The sequence below is a fragment of the Pseudopodoces humilis genome, chromosome 3 (assembly GCF_049639895.1).
Source record: "Pseudopodoces humilis isolate 2021_Gansu_Grassland_sample_001 chromosome 3, ASM4963989v1, whole genome shotgun sequence".
Lineage (NCBI taxonomy): Eukaryota > Metazoa > Chordata > Aves > Passeriformes > Paridae > Pseudopodoces > Pseudopodoces humilis.
In genome coordinates, this window is record NC_142202.1 from 69,907,121 (window position 1) to 69,928,059 (window position 20,939).

The following is a 20,939-nucleotide window of genomic DNA, read 5'->3' on the forward strand; positions in this document are numbered from 1 at the left end:
TTTATATACATGCATACATATATATATATACATATATCTAAAAATAAATCTTGCCTAGCTATTTCATTGCAATATGTTAAGATAAAATATTTGGTATTTCAGGTGTTGGATTTAAGTTCTGTCATTGCATACTTGGCATATTTCTAATTTGTTGTTTGATTTTGCTATATTTGTTTAAATTTTGCTTACTGAAGTAATAAACATGAATGGGTTTTTTGTGGCTTGGTGATTTTGTTTCTTTGATAAACATAATGTGACTTTAAAAACATTTCTCAATATTTAATAGTGAATTTCTTTTATTTCATCATACAGCTACAAGCTTCGGTATAGCTTTGCCAGCTTGGATTGTGGATCAGAAAAATTCAATTTTGGTGAGTCAGCTTACTTAGCTCAAGATTTCAAGGTGAACTTTCAAGTGTTTTTGAAAAAAACCTCTTTGCTTAATACTGCATATTTTTAGTCAAACACATTAATACTTTGGTCCAAGTGCACATCTTTGGAGCAAGTTTCAGGAGTCATGAGTGTTAGAGTAGCTTAAATCTTCCTGTTGAGAGTAAAGTATGAGTATGTTTGGATGGATCTCATTCCAGTGACAATGAGGCTCTAATGTGGTCACCCCTGCTACAAAGAGTATGTTCACTCTTGCAAGGAAACACGTTTAGAGCCGCAGGCTGGATTTCTCTAGTTCCATTTGGTTTGTTAGTGATGCTTGAATCATACAGTATCTAAGTGTTTTTCCTGTTGTATTTATTGCTGCGAGGTATTTTTCTTAACCACTTGATTTCTTTTGTCTGTCCACTGCATCACAGTTTAGCTGCTAACTTTTTAATTATTAAAGAAACTGACCTGTGACAGTGTGTGAATCATTTAAGCTGATTCATATGTGAATCACACTAAACTGACACTCCTTATCTAAGCTATACGTAGTTATATTACTTGTAAGTTGCTCTTCAGAAATAATGACAGCTACTATGCAATAAGCTTCTGATAATTTTTAGTAATCTTGTGGTAGCACTACTTGACTGTATTTTAGAATAAAAATTAAACCAGAGTGGTATTAAATAGCCACAGTATCTAATAAAGTATGTTTTGTATTTTTTCTGTAGGTGTTGTTTGTGTATGCATTAGCATTTATGGTTATTCTTCCAGTTGTTGTGGTAAGTAGTATCTAATATTTTACTCTCTGTAACCAAGTTGTAAACAAAGCTTTCTTAGACACAGAGTTCTCATTCTTGCCTTTCATAGAGAGCGCAAGTGAGCTGATTTTTAAAAAGGTAGTGTTTTCTTTTATTGTGAAAAAAGTGTAGCTGCTGTAGAGTTTCCAGAAAAATGCAATGCCATGATAGAGAGCGGACTCAGGGGAAATACTGGATATCACAAGAATTATTAAGCTGTGTAATTTGTCTTGTAGCTTCTTAAGAAAATTAATGAGGTGATGAGCTCAAGAGGATATTCAGTGGTGTTATAGTAAAGACTGAGATGTCTCTAGCTGGTGGTGCTAGAATGATTACTGCAGGTGGAGCAGGTGGTTGATTTGGTTTTTCTTGGCTGCCTTTGTTTTCATAACTTCAGTTTTTATTCATCTTCTCTACACCATGAGATGTCTGCCCTTGACATTGCTTTGTGTCAGGAATCAATTGGTGGGTGAGTGTTATTTCAGGGCTCAGGTTTGCCCTACAGTATCGCTTTTGAACCATATCCCTTAGCCAGTGGTTGTGTATTTGGGGTGTGGCATGAACCAAGACTTAGAACACTCACACCAAAAACCCCTCATGTTCTTGAGAAGATTTTCATTGCTTGCATCAGTGTGTGCTGAGACTCAGAGAGACATTATCCCTTCCCTTTGAGTCTTTCTGTGTAATTGAAAATCTAGTTTAGAAGATTAGATGTGCTGACTTAAACAAATGGTTGAATCAAAAGTCTAAAATCCAGGATGCAAAAATTTTTCATGCCTTTCCTTTTAGGATTCAGTTGATGCTTTTTTGTATACACATACTTTGTGATTTACACCAGTTTTATCATAGCTGAAGTGAAAGGAAAACAACCTTGCTGCTGATACAAAGAAATGTTTTGAGCACAGAAAAAATGTTCTGCCTCTTCTTTCTCCATACCAGATGTAGACTTGTATTTTCAGACTTGTCACTGTAAATTTCTTTTATAAGTCAGTGAAGAGGAATAGTCATTTTTATGGAGAAAATTATTTTATCATTTCATTTTAAAGTAGACATACAAGATAATTCATGCCTTTAATGGGTCTGCTTCTCTTTCATGAATTAATAAAGAAGGTGAACTTAACTACAGTGCAGTCATCGTGTGTTTGATGGGCATCTAAAATAAAGTAAGGCTACTTCCACCCTTTGAATCCAGATTAATGAAAAAGGATAATACTGATAAGTAGTTCTTTCCAGACTTCCACTGACCTAAATAATGTCCTATACATGAGGCAAGAGACAGGATCTGTATCTGCAGAAGCAGTTAGGGCAGCCTTTTTCATGTAGGCTTTCACTGGCTTGTTACATTTTTCTTCCAATATCTGTTCTTGTACAACTAATTGGTAAATGTGGGATTGTAATTCATTTTTTTATGCAGAAAAACCTTGTAGAAAGTTGTGTATTATTTTGTGTTAGCATTCATCTATTTATGGAGGAATCAAACCTAATTTATTAAAAAACTTGTTGGAGCCAGTCCTAGAGTATTTCCCAAATAATTAAGTAGGTTGCAAAAACCTTTCCATAGTGGGGGAATTCACTATTATTAAACTAATAGTAGTAAGCAACACTTACTACTTTACTGCTTGTTGCTCTTCACTGACAGTAAATTTCACAGTAGATTGAGGAGTATCTTTGATGTGTTTTCTTATGTTAAATGAGCTCTGCTTACAGGGAGGAGTTTAATGAACAGATTGCAGTTTATAACCCAGCACACCATTTTTCTGAAAATATGTTAGAGAGTACAACCAGTGTAGAGTGAGTTCCATAGTCTGAGTCACTGGTGTAATGCTAATTAGGCAATTATCAGTGTGTGGCTCTTCTTCTGTCAACCTGAAGGTGTATGGCTTAATTCTTAATTCAGCTCCAGATTCCCCTTCTGAAAAGCATTTTGTGGTCAGGTGACATAAAGCACAGTTTTGCAAATTTTCTCATAGTGAAAGAAATCTCTTTGTTCTTGGTTTGGTCTTAAGCCTGCCTAAACTAGATTTGAATGCTGAGCTGCACTGTAAGGAGTTACCACATCATACATAGAAAGTGGTAAATCGAGTAAATTTACTGTTTAGTGGATTTATTAAAACAACACCAAAAATAAACCAAGCAGTGTATATCTGTGCAGGTGTATGTGCTGGGGAAAATTTCTCTTGGCTAGAGGTCACTTAAAAGTGTTTAACGTTAGATTCTCTCAGATGAATTTATCAGTGTGCTATTAAAGTTTGTGTCAGCAAATATATTTTGTTTCCTGCTCCTTTCTAAAATTCAGTTCACCTCAACACAGATAATACCAGTTGGGCTGAGTTACCTAGTAGTTCACAGACATGAGGTCATGCACTGTGGCTGTTCTGATGCTTCCTTGTTGCTGATATCAGTCTGTTTTTGTTGAATATTTCAGGGTTCCTGGTGGTACCGATCAATACGATACAGTGGAGATCAGATTCTGATTCGGACAACTCAAATATATACATATTTTGTCTATAAAACCCGGAACATGGACATGAAACGTAAGTAAAAGGCATCTTGAACTGTAGATGTGTTCATCTGGAAGTGTCAGTCTGCTGACATTAAAATACTTCTATTTTATAGGCCTTAATTAGGTTAAAGTAATGCTTCTGGTTCCTTTAGAGTGTTTTTAAAACTTAATTCCATTGCAGGTGAAGAATACTCTGTAAGAAGACTTAAATGTTTGGGAGAGGGAATTTTATAGATCTATATTTATATCTATCTATGCATGAGAAAAAAGAGAAAGGAAAAGGTTTATTGTGTGTTGGGAAAAACATGCTGACCTGTAGCCCTCAATTGCCAGTAGGAGCCAACCTCTCTCTATCTGTTAGTGTAAAAAAATCAGGCTTTGGAATTTTTTTAGGGGCTTCATAAAATTTTTATATGCATAAAGAATGAAATAGCATTTCTTGGCTTTGGATGTTAGAACAGAGAGCTACATTTCTGTTAAAAAAATTTGCTATCAATTTTATGTTATTTTGTTACTTCTTTGTAGCTTTCAATATACTTACTTTTCTTGCCTACTCCCTGATTTTAAATGAATAACCCCCCTCATTTTTTTCTGGGGAAAACGGTAGATGTATTTCGTTGGTGCAAAATTGTATTTTTAAGTTTGGGGCTGGAATGAGCTTGAAGAATTGCACAGTACTATTTAGTTCTAGATTGGATTTAACTAAATTGCATGCTCAGAACAATTGAAAAGATGAATAGGAGAACCCCCAAAACCTTCTAAAAAAGGGTTCATAAATAAATTTTCTTACTCCTTTGAATTATACTGTTTTTCAGCTTTAAATTTGCTGGATGATTGCTGAAATCTGCTCTTGATCCATCCTTTTCCTACAGAGCAGAAATGCTCCACAGATGTTCCAAATGATGTAGGGAATAAGAGTATGGAAAGATATTACCCTTTTATTCACAGGATACATGGGTTTGTGTGTGGGATTAGTTCAGACTGGTTTATACTCTCTTTTGTCATACTCTTATGCTTTTTCCTATCTCCAGCTAGGTGAGAAAAGAGAGAGTAGGTGAGACTTTAGAAGTTTAGAGAGATCACTGTCTTTCTTCAGACTTAACAGCAGTTTGTTTCACACTGAACCTTGCTGAGAACCCAGCTTTGAGGCTTGCCTTGTCCCTCCTAAAGATTGGTTAAAATGTTAACTCTAGGTTTAAGTGGCCTTATTTAAGGCCTTTCCACTTCTAGGTAGTTTCAGGCTCAGAGACAGGTCAGTTTTTTCTACTGAGTTCTGTTTTGCAGTCTGAATGAAAACTAAGGTGCAGCTGAGGTGGCTTAGACAAACCATCAGGTAAGGCTTTTGCTTGGTTGTGAATTCCATTGTGGTGTGGTATATCAGTGTCCACAAATGTAACCAAACCAGGTTAGGGGAATGATGAGACAAATCGGCATGACTTGCCTTGTTTTAAGGTATTTTTTTTCAAGCTTCAGGACAAACAAACTTTCAGAATCTCCTTTCCTGAAGATTTACAGTTGTCGATCTTAAATAATAAAAAGATATTTATAGTCATCTGAAAGTCTTAAATATGCTGTGCTGAGGAAGTGAATAGATATTTGAGCATGGAAATGAAAATTGATGCTCAGGGAGCTTGACTCCTGTTGACTACTATTGTTAGTAGTTTGAATTCATTGGGCACTGCAGGTAGGCAAAAATAATTTTGACTTGCTCAGAAGAGCACTTGCTCAAAATTTAAGAAGGAAGCTTGAGTAATTTCTGCTGAAGAAGTTATTTTAGCTGGAAAATGATCCTGAGAGCTCTCTCTGATTATCTATGGCTGAGAGGTCTGCTATGTTCATGAGCAGGAAGCTCACAATGGGATTAAAATACCCAGTTCTCTAGGGCTTTCATTTTAATTACACTACAGAACATTTTGTGGTAATATGGATTTTCCTAAACACATTAAGAAAAGACCAGTCCAACATCTTTGTGCAATTTGTTTACAAGATTATTTATTGAACTTTTTTTCTAATAACTACAAGAATTTTTGGGTGAATTTCCTGTGCTGACTGAACAGAAAATGGAGTTGAAATTTTATCCTTCCTGCCTCCCTCTTCCATACATATTGTGGTGCTGCTGCAGGCACATGGGTTGCTGGGAGGAATGGTTTTGTGAGCATACAAAAGTAGTCAAACTGCTGTGCAGTGGTGTCTGCTAGTCCTAATGAAGTCTAATTATGTTTTTTTCAAGACATTAAGTGTCAAATACTGGACTTGATACCATGCAAAATTGAGCCTTGAATGATCTCTTTTGTCTTGCGCCAGACATTGATTCCTGCCTCCTTTGCCCTGTGGCAGTGGTAACTGATCCATTAAGTGGAGAACATGGACATTCATGGTTATTGGGGGAGGAATGGGAGGAAGTTTTATGGTTGAAGGTTCTGAACAAATCATTTGGTGTATTAGCATGCTGACATTTTCTTTGTCTGACTCCAATTATCTTTGCAGGGCTTATCATGGTTTTAGCAGGGGCATCTGAGTTTGATCCTCAGTACAATAAAGATGCGACAAGCAGACCAGCAGACAACATCCAGATACCTCAGGTCAGTTATGTCAAGAGAAGTTTAACTGACCCCTTCAAGGGAAGGGAGGGGTGATGGTGATGCTTCTGGGTGACCAGCTGACAGAATTCAAGTTCTTCAGGGATTAACTTTGTAGAGAGGCAACTGTATTCCTCCAGAAATAGGAGCTGGAAGCTAGACTTGATTTAAACTTTTTTAAAAGAAAAGATAGCATTAATGGTGCTAATGCTTATTTTAAATGTAATTGGTTTGGTACATAGGCTGCTGCATTGGGCTTTTGGGGAAGGGTAAAGTAAATACAAAATTAGAGTGTTAATCCTTAAAAATTTTGAGTATTGAGATAAAGAGGTGATCAACATTTGATGTTCTTTTAAATCATTAACACAAATCTGGTTGAGTGTGTTAACAGTAAAACAAAATTATTATCCAATGAATTAGTAAGATATTTAAATATAGTGAAGATTCCTCCATGAATATCTCTTCCCCTCTGATTGCCTTTTATATTAATTTCTATTCAGTGTTTCCCATGGCATCAGAAATGCCATAAATGCTTACTGCAACAAATAGTTTTTACTGGCCGAGTTTTAGGAAATCTTATTTATCAGAAACTGACACTTTGATTTAAGAAGTTTAAAGCATACTGTACAAAATGCTTCAATGAAGATGTTTTGAGTTGGCAAAAAGAGGAGGAAATAGTCTCACAGATTTAACCTTTGCATGCACACAATTCAATTTTCATGTTTTAAATGTGACCTAAATGTGAGAAGTATCTCCATCTATTTTCTTTTACATAATTATCTTTGTCTCTTTTACAAATTCTTTATCATGTTGTGGACTTTGAGTAGAAGATGGAATTGTGGTAAAGTGGGGTTTTTCAGCAATGGGAGCAAAAGGCTGGAAAAGATCACCTTGATCAGTGGTTTTTCACCCACACTGTTGCCAGCACTAGCATTCTGCAAGGCCTTTTACATTTAATCATTCATTATTTACAAGGCAGTCAAGCCTTCTGTAAACCATATCCTGCTGAGAAGCTGTTCCAGAACTTGCTGTTCTAGTGATTAGAAGTCTTGTTTGTGACCAATTTATACCCTTGGCTTTTATCATCACTAGGTTGGAGTCTAACCAATTATTGCTGTGTATATCCTTATGCATCTGTAGACAGAAGCAATAGCCTATTCGTTATATTTTTGTATTTATTTTGCAAAACTAGAAAAGTTGCTGTCTTTCATTCCTCTCTTTTCCAAAAGGCTCATTTTGCTCCTCCTCCTATGTGCTGAACAGGGTACTGTTCCCAGCTGATAGACTTCTAAATTTTACATTATTTTTTATCTGCTTAGAATTGTCCACAGTATTCTATGTTGAGCCTTAACAGTGCCTTAGTTGGTGGCAGTACTGTCTCTGTATGTCTGCAGGGAATGACTTTCAGCATACTCTTTTCCACAGCTGTTTTATATGGTGGCTTAGTACAGCTAGGGTGGGATCAGTCAGTTTTCAGAATTTCCCCAACTTAGGTATCTCTCTTTTTCAGCTAACGGGTTCCCATCTTTGCTAGCTGCAGTTCTTGTTAGTATGCAAGTGCATGACTTTGCATTTTATGACAGATTTTGTTCCCTTTCTAAAGGTCCAGTACTCAGTGTCATCTGTGGTTTTTTCTGACTATATTACAGAGCAATTCACTGAAGCATCAGTACAGAAGGGTATTGCTAATAACTTCTGCTAGTGTATCCTGCTTCTGGGGCCATGATCAGTGTTCCCATTTCTTCACAGAATTCTCTTTTCTAAGTTTTACTGCTCTTTATCTGGGGTTATACCAGGATGTGCTTATAAGAAACTTCTTGTCAGAAGATCTTTTTTTCCAAGTGTGGGGAAAGACTGGTCAAAGCTTTGTGTAGCTTAGCTGTTGATACCCAAAGTTCTCTTTTTGTCTAGAGATTTTGGAATTTTTATCTCTCCTCAGGTAACTTCTTGAGCTAAAAAGTGAAGCTTCTGGGCCATGTGCTAATGCTACCTTTTCTGAGCTACTGTTACTCAGACCTGTTTGAAGTGTGGGTCTTGGTCCTGTGGGGATCAAGAAAGGTCATCCTGAGTAAAGATCACCACGCTTTTTTCAAGTTGGTGTGGTTTATAAATAAGTTAAAATACTTGATTGTCATGGGGTAAGTTTTAAATAAGAAAGAGAGAATAAAAAGATGCTTTACAGCTGAAATATCTTTCTGTTAAAGCTATAGAGATAGACAATAGTAGTTTAAAAAGACTCCTTTAATTCATGACAGAGTATTGGGAGGAATAGAGTATTCAAAGTGTGGATTTTGAGCGAAAGAGAGAGTACTTGTGATACAGTGAGGTGCTGGAACTGAGTAGAGCGAAGATTTTGAAGCCTTGGGGGCAATGAGAGAACTGTTTTCCAGGAAAGCTCACAGAGACAGATGAAGAAGACTTTTGCCTTTGAATGACTTATCCTTAAAATGACATCCCTAGACTCATGGCCCATACACACCTCAATGTGATGTGAAATGAGAGGTGAAGATCTGATGACAGATTTCCGGGCAGCTGACATCAGAGCAATAGAAAACTATAACAGAAATAGTTTTCTTGTGAGAAACTCCATAGGTTAACAAAAAGAGACTTCTGTTTCTCTACCAAGACTGGTAAAAAGACTGTAGCAAAAATTTGAGACTGTTTTTGACCACCAAAGTTCTAAAGGTTTTTGTCTCTATGTTGTCATGTGTACAAAGAAATGGTCAAGTAGTGAGAGATAAAAGGGTTTTCTGGAAGTTTATTCTGGTGTTCTTATTCTTGTAATTTGTTAATAAACTGTCTTTATTCCTTTTAAGTTTTAAGCCTGTTTTGCTCTTGTTCTAATCCATATCTCACAGCAAGAAATAAATAATTTTTTTAGTTACTGGTTTAAAACCATGACATTGATCTTCAGCCTACCAGAGATTTCAGGCTTGTAAATCTCCTTCCTGTTTTATCTGAAATTATTCCTAGGGAAGTTTGCTGTGTTTTAGATGGGTGAAAGGTCTCAAGGTGATGCTATTTCTTGTGTATATTAAATTCGGTGTAAATGCCTTAGAAATATGGTCGAATCTAGTAAACCTTGGCAATAAAATCAGATAGTAAAAATATTTATCTGTCACTTAACACTACATAAGACAAGTTTCTTGCGAGCAAATCTTTACAATCCTGTCGTTCTCACATTGAAAAAAGGCATAAAAAGACACTTTTTAACTTTTTGGAGCTGGGTTTTGAATAAAAATGGCTAATGCTCATCTCTATAGAAAATTCCAAGGAAAAGTTTCTTAAAACTCTTGCTTTTGTGAACATGCTTTTTTTCCCTTGTGGACTGTTCTCCTGTATTTGCTTGTCTTTAGCAATAAAATAGCTGTTTGTGTTTAACTATTTAATTTTAGCTAATCAGAGAAATTGGTGGCATAAATTTAAAGAAGAATGAGCCTCCTCTCACCTACCCTTACAGTCTGAAAGCCAGAGTTCTGCTGTTGACTCATCTTGCCCGGATGCAAGTTCCTGAGGTCCTTGAAGAAGGTAATCCCTAATAGTGTATTACTGGAAATGGAGCAAGATGCTGCATGCTACAGTACTTTTGATTCTTGTCCTATAAAGAGTTGAATGGATATCTGCTTAATAGTCTCTATGCAGGCTGCTTAGTTTTTCATCTTTAATGACCCTTTGGAGAATTTACTTAGCATTTACCCACTCTCCTGACAGCCCTGCAATACCGACATTTTACTTTTTAAGGCTTTTGGCTGCAAATATGGCTTAGATAAATTGTTTTTTATTTTTGTAATAGAATAAAATGTTAAATGTGAAGCATATTTGCTTTTCAGAGCAAAGAAATCCAAGATCAGGATAATGCTGCTCTCTATAGCATTTCCATGTGTGTTTGTTTTTGGAGATTTTTAGCCCACTGTGTGAAGTAAAGATGACAAGATTAGAACTTTAAAAATCAGTTACCTGTGAGCTTCCATTTGTGTTTTGGAATTTTTAGTACTTATAAATATCCAAACCAAAACGTTTCTAAATGCATTTCTTAAGTTTCAGCCATGAAAGCCATAGTTTTAGGCTGACCAGCAAAGTTGAGATGTTCTACATTTTAATGGAAATTAAAAAAAAAAAACAAAAACAACAAACCAGGAAAAATACTTTGCTTCAAATTTTCCAGTTCTTTTCAAAAGAAAAACAATCAGTTTTTAAAAGTCATGAAAAATACCTTACCTTTCCTTTACTTAAGTTACTGTTTGTACTTAGAATTTCACAGATCTGCATTCAAAAGAAGTTGATACCTTGCAAATAATGTTTTTTTGCAAAACTGGTGTTTCACTTAAAATTAAAAGTCCTGGTTTTAACCTATGGTTACCAAAAGAATTCATGTGATTTTACTATGACTGGTAAATTGTCTATGACATCCTGTTGCTTCTTTTTAGATGGATCTAATAAGTATTGTTTCCTTTGGTGTGGAAGCTGGTATACAAGATTTGTTTCCTCTTAGTGCTTGCATTTGCCTGATTTTTTTTAAGGAATGTTACAGATGGATATGTCAGTGATAATAAAGTGGCATTTTTGCCGTAATACAAGAATGAATATAAGTGAAGATCTTGTCATTAAATGACCCAGTTCATTGAATTGATTGTTTTTCCTAAAAGTAGTACAATAATTGCAGCCAGTTGTATATTGCAGATCAGCAGTTTATCCTTAAGAAGAGTCCTGCACTACTTCAAGAAATGATTAATGTGATCTGCCAACTAATAATAATGGCTCGAAGCAGGGAAGGTAAGTAAAGAAGCTGTATAATTAAAACCAGTAAATATGTTTCTTCACTGTGGTGCTTCACAAAGACTTTGGTTCTTGTGGGAAACATAACCTGTGATATTTAGAAATGCCTAAATGTGCTTTTGCTCTTTTTCCTGTAATGAGAAAGTTCTCTATTTTGAGAATTGAAATACTGTTGCTGCTGCCAAGCTCTGCTCTGAAATCTTGAGTATCTGTTTTGATTGTAAGTTTTGCAATTAAAGTTTCTCCTTAATTGCAGTTGAAAATCTTTTCTTGAAGATGTGGTTCATTTTCAGTAGCAAAGCATTTAATATAAGACTTGTGTTCTTTCCATTTGCACTTCTACGGTTTTTTTCTCTCCTGAGTGCCTCTTGTTTTTTAGATCATTTCCTTGCCATTATTTCTTTGTATTCCTTCTTTCTCATATTTCTCCGTATCAGAATTCTGTGCTCTTTAGCCTGCTATGTACTTTTATTCTGAGCTTATAGGGGCAAGTACTTAGCTGTAATTGCCATAGACATTATAATTTAATTGAAATAGAGTATTTAAGCATTTTTCTTTCCACTGTAAAAAGGCAGTTACTCAGAAGATGGTTCCTTGCAGTGTAAGGAAGCAAAGACTTGGATATCATTCCTTTATTGCACCAAACATTATCATTTTTTTATGTCAAACTAGTGACCATTATTTTGCTATCAAACAATACCTACTGGCTGATCTTTACTAGACTAAAACTCCTTTAATGAGCATTGATAGCTTCCTAGTAAGAATGGGTTTGGGAAAGATATTGCCCAGAACTATTCCAAGTGGTGCTAGAAATTGTGCTCCATAACAAAATAAAATGTGAGAGGGGATGTGAGTAGATGAGGATGTTGTGTGCTAGCTTAGATTATTTTTTTAAAATTTGGATAGTGTTTTATAAAAAATACCTGAACCTTCCAGATACTGTAAAATACTTCAAGGCTCTGAAAAATACCTTTAAGATGGCCTAGATGGCCTATGTATATATTAGTCAATTAGCAAATAGTTGTTTTCTCTTTTGCAAAATGCAACCAAAATAACACAGGCAGAAGCTTTTTTTATGCAACAGAACTGGAAGTCTTTGAAAAATGAGAAACACCTATAGTCTTTCTGGTAAAAGCTGAAATAAGATACTCAACAGAGTGCATGATATACTTTGCAACTTAAATGATCTTGAGGTAGCTGCATTCTTTTCCTCTAGTTCTGAATATGCATAGAGATACTTTCTTAATTTGACAGTAAAATAAACATTTATAGATGCATTGTTCTTAATAAATTGCTTTTAAGTTCCCAGAACTTTAGGTTTTAACTTAAACTAAAAGAAAAGGAGATATTTTGAAATACAGTGGTGTAAACTAATTTTCTATTAGCATATGAAATGGTTATTTATAAACCAAATCTGAACAACCTCTACCACTAACAATTTCCAGAGATTATCATTATCTCTTCCAGCCTAAATCATTTTGTAAAAGAATTTATAGCTGTCATTATGTACAGTATAAATTGCTTCCCTAGATTTGAAAAAAAGTAGGTATGTATCATAGGTATAGTTGAGGACTTGTCTGGTATTTCTCTAACTTCTTTAAAAATTAGTTTCTCTAAAAATTATTTCCAGAGTTTGAAAGTGGCAGTAGCCAGAAATTTGTACCAAACAACCAAACATTTCCTCTTGTTTCCATGCCCGTGCTCTCAGCACATGGTGTTAAAGAGAAGGTATTACCCAACAGTTGCCCGTTAACAGCCAACAATAATGAAATTGGGGATTTCAAAGTTAATAGTTTCAGAATTTTGGTCTTTGGTCTAAAGTGAAGTCACTGTTTTTACTACTTACTATTTATTTAGCAAGTGTGATGCATTGACCCTGTTTTTGAGAACTGTGCACGTAGGGAGAACTGTGTTGCCCTGGGAAACAACTGGAAATTGTAAAGGTGGCATTGGTTTGGTTTTGTGGTTTTTTAAGATTAATAAAATTGAAGTTAGGTATTGAAATTTTTAAGAGACTGCTTTACTTAAGTTTGTATTTGTCACCATAATTTTAAGTGGCTTAAAACTTAACTGCGATTGATTTTGGGGTTAGTTTTAATTTTCACTTAAATCACCCTTGACGCAGTACACAAAAGGATCACATGCTACAGTTAGTCATAGATTTTCAGCAGTGCTGGCTCCATGAAAGTACAAAGGTAATGGCATGTGTTAATACGATCAAAAGAAATATTTTGGGGACAAATCATACTTTGTGCAACCTAAATTAATAGTGGGATGAGAAGCCTAATTTTGTGCTGCGTTCCTGTCTTTCAAATATTCTGAAATGTTGTTACTGTTAGAAGCTTAAAAATGCCTGCAGCAATTTATGCTTACCTTGTAATCATGTCTTTTGAAGAAAGATACTTGATATGAATCTTCTCAATCTTGGCACTTAGCTTTGATTTGTGGCATCCCTTGCTTGCAACCATTGTTCTGTGGCAATTTAACTGTTACCTGGGAATCAGCAGGTGGAAATTATTTCCATGGCTTCCTTGAGATCATCCTTAAGTATAAGTAGATAGCTGCCAAGCGAGATGTTTGCTGCCAAAAACATGGGATGTGGTGCAGTAAGTGTCTGCAGAAGTTAAGCATCCGTTCAGCTGTCCAGTCAAACCTCATTCCTTAATTCAGGTTGGAAGCTGCAGTGTAATGAAGAGGTGGTGTCTTAACCCAGGTGTATGCCAGTCCCTCACAAGTAACTAGCATTTGCATTTAAATTTGGGTTTGTTATATGTTTGGTTTAAACTGAAAGAGGGTGGTTTTAGATAAGAAATTATTCGCTGGTGAGGATGGGGAGGCCCTGGCACAGGTTGCCAGAGAAGCTGTGAATGCCCCATCCTTGGAAGTGTTCAAGGCCAAGTTGGATGAGACTTCGAGCAAGTTGGTCTACTGGAAGGTGTCCCTACCCAAGGCAGGGGCTTGGAGCCAGATGATGTTTGAGGTCAACACCAACTATTTTATGATTCTATATTTTTGGTCAGTTTCATAACCTTACATTAAAGGTTGTTGTGTATTGTGCAATTTGACAATCAGAAGCTGTCAAAATAGGTACAGAAATGATATTAATTTTATGGTAGGGGCATTTGGGGGATGTTAAAAGCTATGCTGTCCTCAAGTTCACTCTCAGGGAATACTGTGTTCTTTTCAGGAAACCAAGATAATACTTTCCAACTTCAAAATATTTTTCTACTGTCATATGGATGATGAGTCAATCCTTTAAGAAAGACGATATTTTCTACTCTGACTAGTGCTCTGTGGTCTCAAAGCTCTAGGTGAATTTCCTGCAAAAGACAGTTTGTCAGAGATTATTTAGGATTCTTTTATTGACTTGGTTTGCAGTGTGTTTTTTTAACTTAAAAAAAAAAATCCTGTGACTTTCCTTAGCAGCAGCAGCCAAAAAAATTACAGGGGAGTTGGAAGCTAGGTAAAATGGAAGGTAAATTTAGTGTTACTTGGTTGGACATTAATCTTTTCATTACTACTTTTTTTTGAAAGGTCAGTTATATCTTTCTTAGTTACCTGCCTGTCTAGCTAGGTAGTTCCATTTGTGTGTTATATTTCTCTTTGCATTGCATATAATTGTCACACATCCTTCCATGTAATTTGATTTGACAGCTGGTGATATTTATAGCTTGGTGTAATTAGTGCAGAAACAGACAATTTGAAGAGGAGAGGGGCAGCTGAAGCAGAGGGAGCAGTGATCTTTCATGTGCAGTTACTATGCCCTCCATAGTTGCTTAGAAATTTGCAACAAGTTAATAAGTGGTCTGAAACAAGTTCTCTCAACAGTGTTTATGAGAAATTTTTATTTATGAATGAATGGTTGTCAAACAAAATTATGTTGCAGTTTGTGTCTGCTTTACTTTTTTATTTCTTCGCAGATGGGATGAGTATTAATAACTGCTAAGTGGGTTTTTTTGGGATTTTTTTTTGTTTTTACTCTGTTCTGGCTAAGACTTCCTTGTCTGCTTTATAATAATTTTAATTATGAATATAGGCCTTTTTGTATTTTAAAATATGAAAAGAATTATAGGTAATTTCTAAAAGAAAAGTCAAATAGGTATTTGCTCAGACACCCCTTTAAACCAGTAAGTTCATTTATGAAAGTCATGCATTTGATATTCTTCTTACTGCCTTCTAACATAGTATGCTCTCTTAGCTCCACTTATAAATATAGTTTTCTTTTTGCATGTGGTAGGCTGCTGCCTATATGTTCATTTCTCAAGGTGAAAATATTATAAATAATGTATTATATCATAAAAAATTAATGTTTAATGGTAAATAATATTAATGATACACTAAACACATACACACACATACATAAAACATACAACTATAAAATAAGTTTGTTTGGATGCTGCATTTTTTGTAACTAAATTGGTGAAATTTTTGTCTATAATAATTACATAGATAAATTGTGCAGTTGTTCCATGAGACAATGTTAGGTGGAAAGTCTTTCCCTTTCTTACTGTTCAGCTCTGACATCCTAAATAGAGGGAAGAAAATGTCTGCTGATCTGTGTGGCTGGAGTGAGAGTAAAAAGGCTGCCTAGTTAATAATATTGAAGATTTTAAGATGTCTCTTTCTTTTGCTTGTGGACTGGAAATAAGGTTTTCTGCAAAACAAGTATACATTGGAAAAGTATAAGAAGAAAAAAAATTAAAAATTATGTTGTTTGTTTCATTCTCCCCAAGAAAGGGAGTTTCGTGCTCCATCTTTGGGATCTTTGGAAAATTGCATGAAGCTTTCCCAGATGACAGTCCAGGGACTCCAGCAGTTCAAGTCTCCCCTTTTACAGCTGCCTCACATTGAAGAGGACAATCTGAGGAGAGTTTCCAATCATAAAAAGGTATAAAAATACAAATGACACTTCTTAACCTCTTAAAATGCTATCTGCTACTTCTTTTACCTATTCGAAGCTAAGGAAGCAAAGTAATGAATTAACTAAGAGAATAAAAATAGATTTATTTTTAAGGACTTCAGTACAATACTCCTGGGTATTCTGTCTGCTTTTGGTTTCTTTAAAGTCTCAGCAGGTGGGAATTAGGATGAGAGATCTGTTAAGTGTAAATAAGTGTAAAAGATCAGTCTGTGTTGACCTAACAAACAACAGAAACAGTTTCTTTCTTGTTAAAACTATCTCTTATTTAATATTCTTCCAGAATGTGTCTGGAATATCCTACTGGGACTTTTTTTTTTCTGGGAATGGTGGGGGCTTATTTGGCTTTACATTATTCTTAACGTAGTTTGATAGAAAATGGGAAGCTTACACAGAGCAGTTCATAAAAGAAAAAAAAAAATCAGTTACTGTGAGAAGCATTTCAGGTTTTGTGCTCCTTTGTGTGCAAGTGTGTCTTATAAAGCTTTTGTTACATAACTGTAGTTGGGTAAGTGTTGGTATTTGTAGAACTTCAGGACGAAAAAGAATAGTTTAGTCTGAATACCTGCATGTGTTTCTTCGCTCTGTTTCACCAACTCTGCATTCAAACTTGTTTTTTTGTTTGAGTCTAGTGTATCTTCTGGGAGTGCCTGGTTAGAAGCAGCCCTTTGCTTCTACTAGAAGCTGTTGGCTTTTCTGATTGTTGTATTACAGTGGTTAATTTGGATGAATCTTGAAAATATTTTTATCTGATGGAAATTTTGTTTAGCTTTAGCTACAGCCTTAGGGGGTGTTTAAATGCTTCTGTGTTAGTGTGAAGACTAAGAATTCTTAGGTACTGCATTTTTTTAATCCTCTCTGAAGATGCTTGTTCATGAAATATTCAAATAATCATATCCTTTGGATAAAGTAAAAGATTCTCTTACAGGTATCATTAAAGACTTACTTTTTAAATCCAGTCTTAAATGACAGGGAACATATGAGAAAATAAGCAATTTTAGATGTATTTTTTGACATATGCATTGTAACTAAGTAAAAAACCAAATACTTTGGCTATGTTATAGTCCCACCTCTGTTTGCCATGAAATAGGGGAAAAACCCCATTTTTTAGGCTAGTTTGTACAGGATCACATCCACCAAGTTCTTCAAAAATACAGTTCCCTAGATTGCCAGTATGATCAGTCTACCTGGATGCATGAAATTGTATTTAATAAAGTATGTGCATTTATAATGGTGAGGTAATCAAGTATTCAAAACTGTGTTTGTTTTATCCTTTCAGCTCTGCTCTGCAAATCTTAGAAGGAGTAAATTTAGATTTGTTTGCAGTTCAGTAAAAAAAAAAAACTTAAACTTTTATTTGGTTGTTTCTGTTAATGTAAATCTGTAAGCACTGAAGTATTTTATCTAAATAAAAACCTCTATTAGAAAGATTTATTAGCTCAACTTTCTGAAAAACCTGGCTGAAATAACAATTTTATAAGAAATTGTGAAGAGGCATTTCTAAGGGGTGACATACTAAGGAACACACCAATGTTCAAAGCAGTTCTGTTTAGTAGGTTTGAGTGCAACCTCTTTGGCTTGTTTCTCAAACCATACGCTTGCTAGTTTCCTAAAATGTAGGGTTTTTTATAAGAACAAATGTAATGGTGTGTATGTATTAGTAATGTGGGCACACCAGTGATGGATTATCAAGAGTTTATTTGTGGACTGTGTTCTGTGCTTCCATGGGACTTACCTTCTTCTTTTTTTATTTCAGTATAAAATCAAAAGTATTCCGGATTTGGTGAGTTTGAAAGGCCCAGATCGTCGCAATTTACTGCACTTCCTGGAAGATAAGAAATACGAAGAAGTTATGGCTGTCCTTGGCAGCTTTCCACATGTCACTATGGATATAAAACCACAGGGTGAGTGGGAGGTCCTTTTGTTCTGTGTATGTCACTCTTTTGACATTTTGATAGTCTGCTGGCAGTAAGCTTTTGGAGGGTGCTGAAACAGAACTCACTGCTATTTATTGGAATTTTTACATACTTCTTTGGAGTTGTAGGTTCTTGTACAGTCTGAGGAGGTAAAGTACATTGAAACATTCCATGTATTCCCAAGACAGCAGTAGTTTCTCATACAGGAGCTTATCTGAAATTTTATCTTTTGATTTTAATATTTCACAAGCAATGTGGAGTTCAGGTTGAAATACCACTTTTATTAGCTATCTTTAACAGTTACACTTATTCCAGAATTTATGCTCAGCTTTCTTCAGCATGCAGAGTCATTTGTGAGGTTTTGGAGTTGGAGACCCTGATGACTAAATAGTCATGGGTTCCTTTGTGATAATCCTGGTATAGTTTTTATATCTAGCAGAATTTGTCCAAGCTATGCTTAGCTACATTTTGTGTGCACTATTTCAGTGATGTATAATGTTCTTCCCCTCTGAAGATTAAGTGTATTGTAAGCAGTTCCTGTTAGACAGCTTTGCATTGGGAAGTGAATTTGTTCTGTGGTCCCCTTTTCTTTGTAGAAGATCAGTGCTAGTAATTGTGTGATATTTGAAAGGTTGTTCTAGTTCTTGTCTCTAGTTTATATTTTCATTGTGATAGCAATGACCACATTCAAAATGTGATGTGCTTTGTTTGGGGAGCCTGATTGTAATTTTCCTTTTGTGTAGTCCCCTGTGAGATGCAAATGCTAGAAGAAATATCTATTAAGGAAGCAAATGTCTGCTAATTTTGGTGTTTCTGAATGTTATTTGTGTTGTTTTGTTGGTTTTTTTTTAAAACAAGTAAACAGAAAACTTTTTTATTGTAGCATAGGATTGCATACAGTCTTATTAGTCTGCATAAAATTCAATCTTGAAGTACTCCCCATATTTTGACAAACAATGTTTTCCTGCCTATAGTCTTCATTTGTCACATGGCTGCATGGTGTGGTGTGGAGGATTAAACCATACAGATACTTTACAGTTTAGCTCAATATTGCCATTAAAATATATATGTAAGACTAGTTAATAGTAAAGCTGGTTTGTCAGGGAGAGACTGGAGGGGAATAAATAAAATGCTACACTGGGATATAACTATATTCCTCTCATATATATGAGACATTCTGCAGTTTATAGGTTGGAGGTATAAACTCCTCAGTGGCTCCCCTGTGGGGTTTGTTTGATGTTTTAGTTAAACTAATCATTGGTGTTCTTTTATTTTCCTTTGCCTTCTCCTTAAAAAATAATTAAATGCATGATTGTTAATGTGGCATTGAAATTGAGTTGTTAATCATATGAAAGTCAGGAAAATGAAAATTATGATTCCCAGGACAAATATAATGGGGTCCCTCTGGTCATGTGTGATATTTCATGTTTCTGAAGTTTTATGCTTTAATATATAATGCACAGTATTACAGGGTTATGATCCCCACAGCAGCTATAACTTTGAATTTTCTAACTTTCATGCAATTAAAATTTCAAACACATTGTTGCAGTTTTATAGGTTGCTGAATTACCAGCTCTCATTCTGATAGTATATTTGAAGTTTTAAGAGACTTATTAGATAATACTTTGAAATTATTTTTTGTTAAAAATTCTGGAATTTGAATGCTTATCTTTAGAAGTGGCAGAAGCAATGTTTAATAGAGAAAAAGGCTTTAAAGTTGTCTAATAGATGTGTTGCTTTTCTCTTTGTACTAGTTTTGGATGATGAAGACAGCAACAACATCACAGTAGGTTCTCTTGTCACTGTTCTGGTCACACTAACAAGACAGACCATGGCAGTAAGTATTAAGAATATTGTTCTTTCATAGTAACTGTGGGTGTACACTAGTAAAAAGGCATTTCTGGTTGTTTTGTAAACATAACTGTGAGGTTAAGGTTTGAAATTGAGAACTTGTACTCTTAATCCGTCCTTATGGTTTTGTTTCTGAATGAGAAAGTTTTCCTGGAATAAAATCAAAGTTCAGTCTGACCCATTGCAGTTGTCTAGGGAACAGTAAAAGAATATGGCAAGTGATACTGCTCTGAGGTTTGTAAACAACAGGAAAAGAGACATTAAAAACTTGGTTCTTGAACTAAAATAAAACATAATATTCATTCAAGTCCTCAGGACAGTGTTTGATTTTGTTTTATGTGGGTTCAAAATGTTACACATCTCTTGGGTGTTTTAGACACTTTTATGAAAGAAACACACTCCAGCAGAATGCAGAATATGCATAACTTTATAATATAAAGGAGGTACACCAGTGTCACATAAAGAAAGTGGACTGCTGTGTAGGAAATAGTGTGGCATAACCAAAGCAATACTATACCCTAGTAGTTAAACTTTAGACTTGTGCTTATTTTCTAGCTTAAAATTCAATAATGGCTTGCTTTGAACATAAAAACTTTAATACACAGAACCTAAACAAACTTTGACATGTCAAAGACTACAATGTCAATTTTTGTGTCTGTATTAATGACAAAATTGTCTAAGTAAGTAGAAGGTCTGAGTTACACCTCTAAGGTAAGGCACACAACCCTGAGTACTACAGGTGAGATGAGACTGTTGAAGCCAGTTCAGCAGAAAGTCTGTATATATAAGCTCCATGTGCTCATGCTGTGGTAGCCAAGGGTGCAGTAGGTAGGAAGTAAAAGGACTGTATCACTATGCTGGAATTGCAAAAGGAAGGAAACTGAAAATTATGAGGATATTGAACTGTACTTAGAAACTAAAATTTCTAATAGCATGTAGAAAATTAATTTAAGATTTTCTGTGCAACCTCCACTAGGCAGTCTGGCATAGAAGCACACGATTATAAAATGAGAGCTAGCCTTTTGTATGATGCATGTTTTCGATGCTGGTATTTTCTATTTGCCATCTTTATATAAGACAGCTCCTTGTGACTATTTTGTTTGGGTGAGGCTTTTCTTTAATGGAATATAGTATAATTTGAAGAAAGAAATGCATTAAAAAATCCATTTACATAGAGGTGTCCCAGTCTACAGAATACTAACATTGTGTTGTGTCTTCACG

General features: G+C 35.2%; 1 protein-coding gene across 1 annotated transcript in view; it reads left to right on the top strand.

Annotated features, from left to right (window-relative positions):
• Positions 1-20,939, top strand: part of SEC63 (SEC63 protein translocation regulator) — a 60,800-nt gene that overhangs the window by 28,953 nt on the left and 10,908 nt on the right. The window contains exons 6-14 of the mRNA XM_005518253.3: positions 313-371; positions 1,107-1,157; positions 3,601-3,709; positions 6,166-6,260; positions 9,653-9,785; positions 10,938-11,030; positions 15,767-15,921; positions 17,708-17,855; positions 19,622-19,704. Coding sequence (XP_005518310.1) covers positions 313-371; positions 1,107-1,157; positions 3,601-3,709; positions 6,166-6,260; positions 9,653-9,785; positions 10,938-11,030; positions 15,767-15,921; positions 17,708-17,855; positions 19,622-19,704 — 926 coding nt within the window. The remainder of the gene's footprint in view (positions 1-312; positions 372-1,106; positions 1,158-3,600; positions 3,710-6,165; positions 6,261-9,652; positions 9,786-10,937; positions 11,031-15,766; positions 15,922-17,707; positions 17,856-19,621; positions 19,705-20,939) is intronic.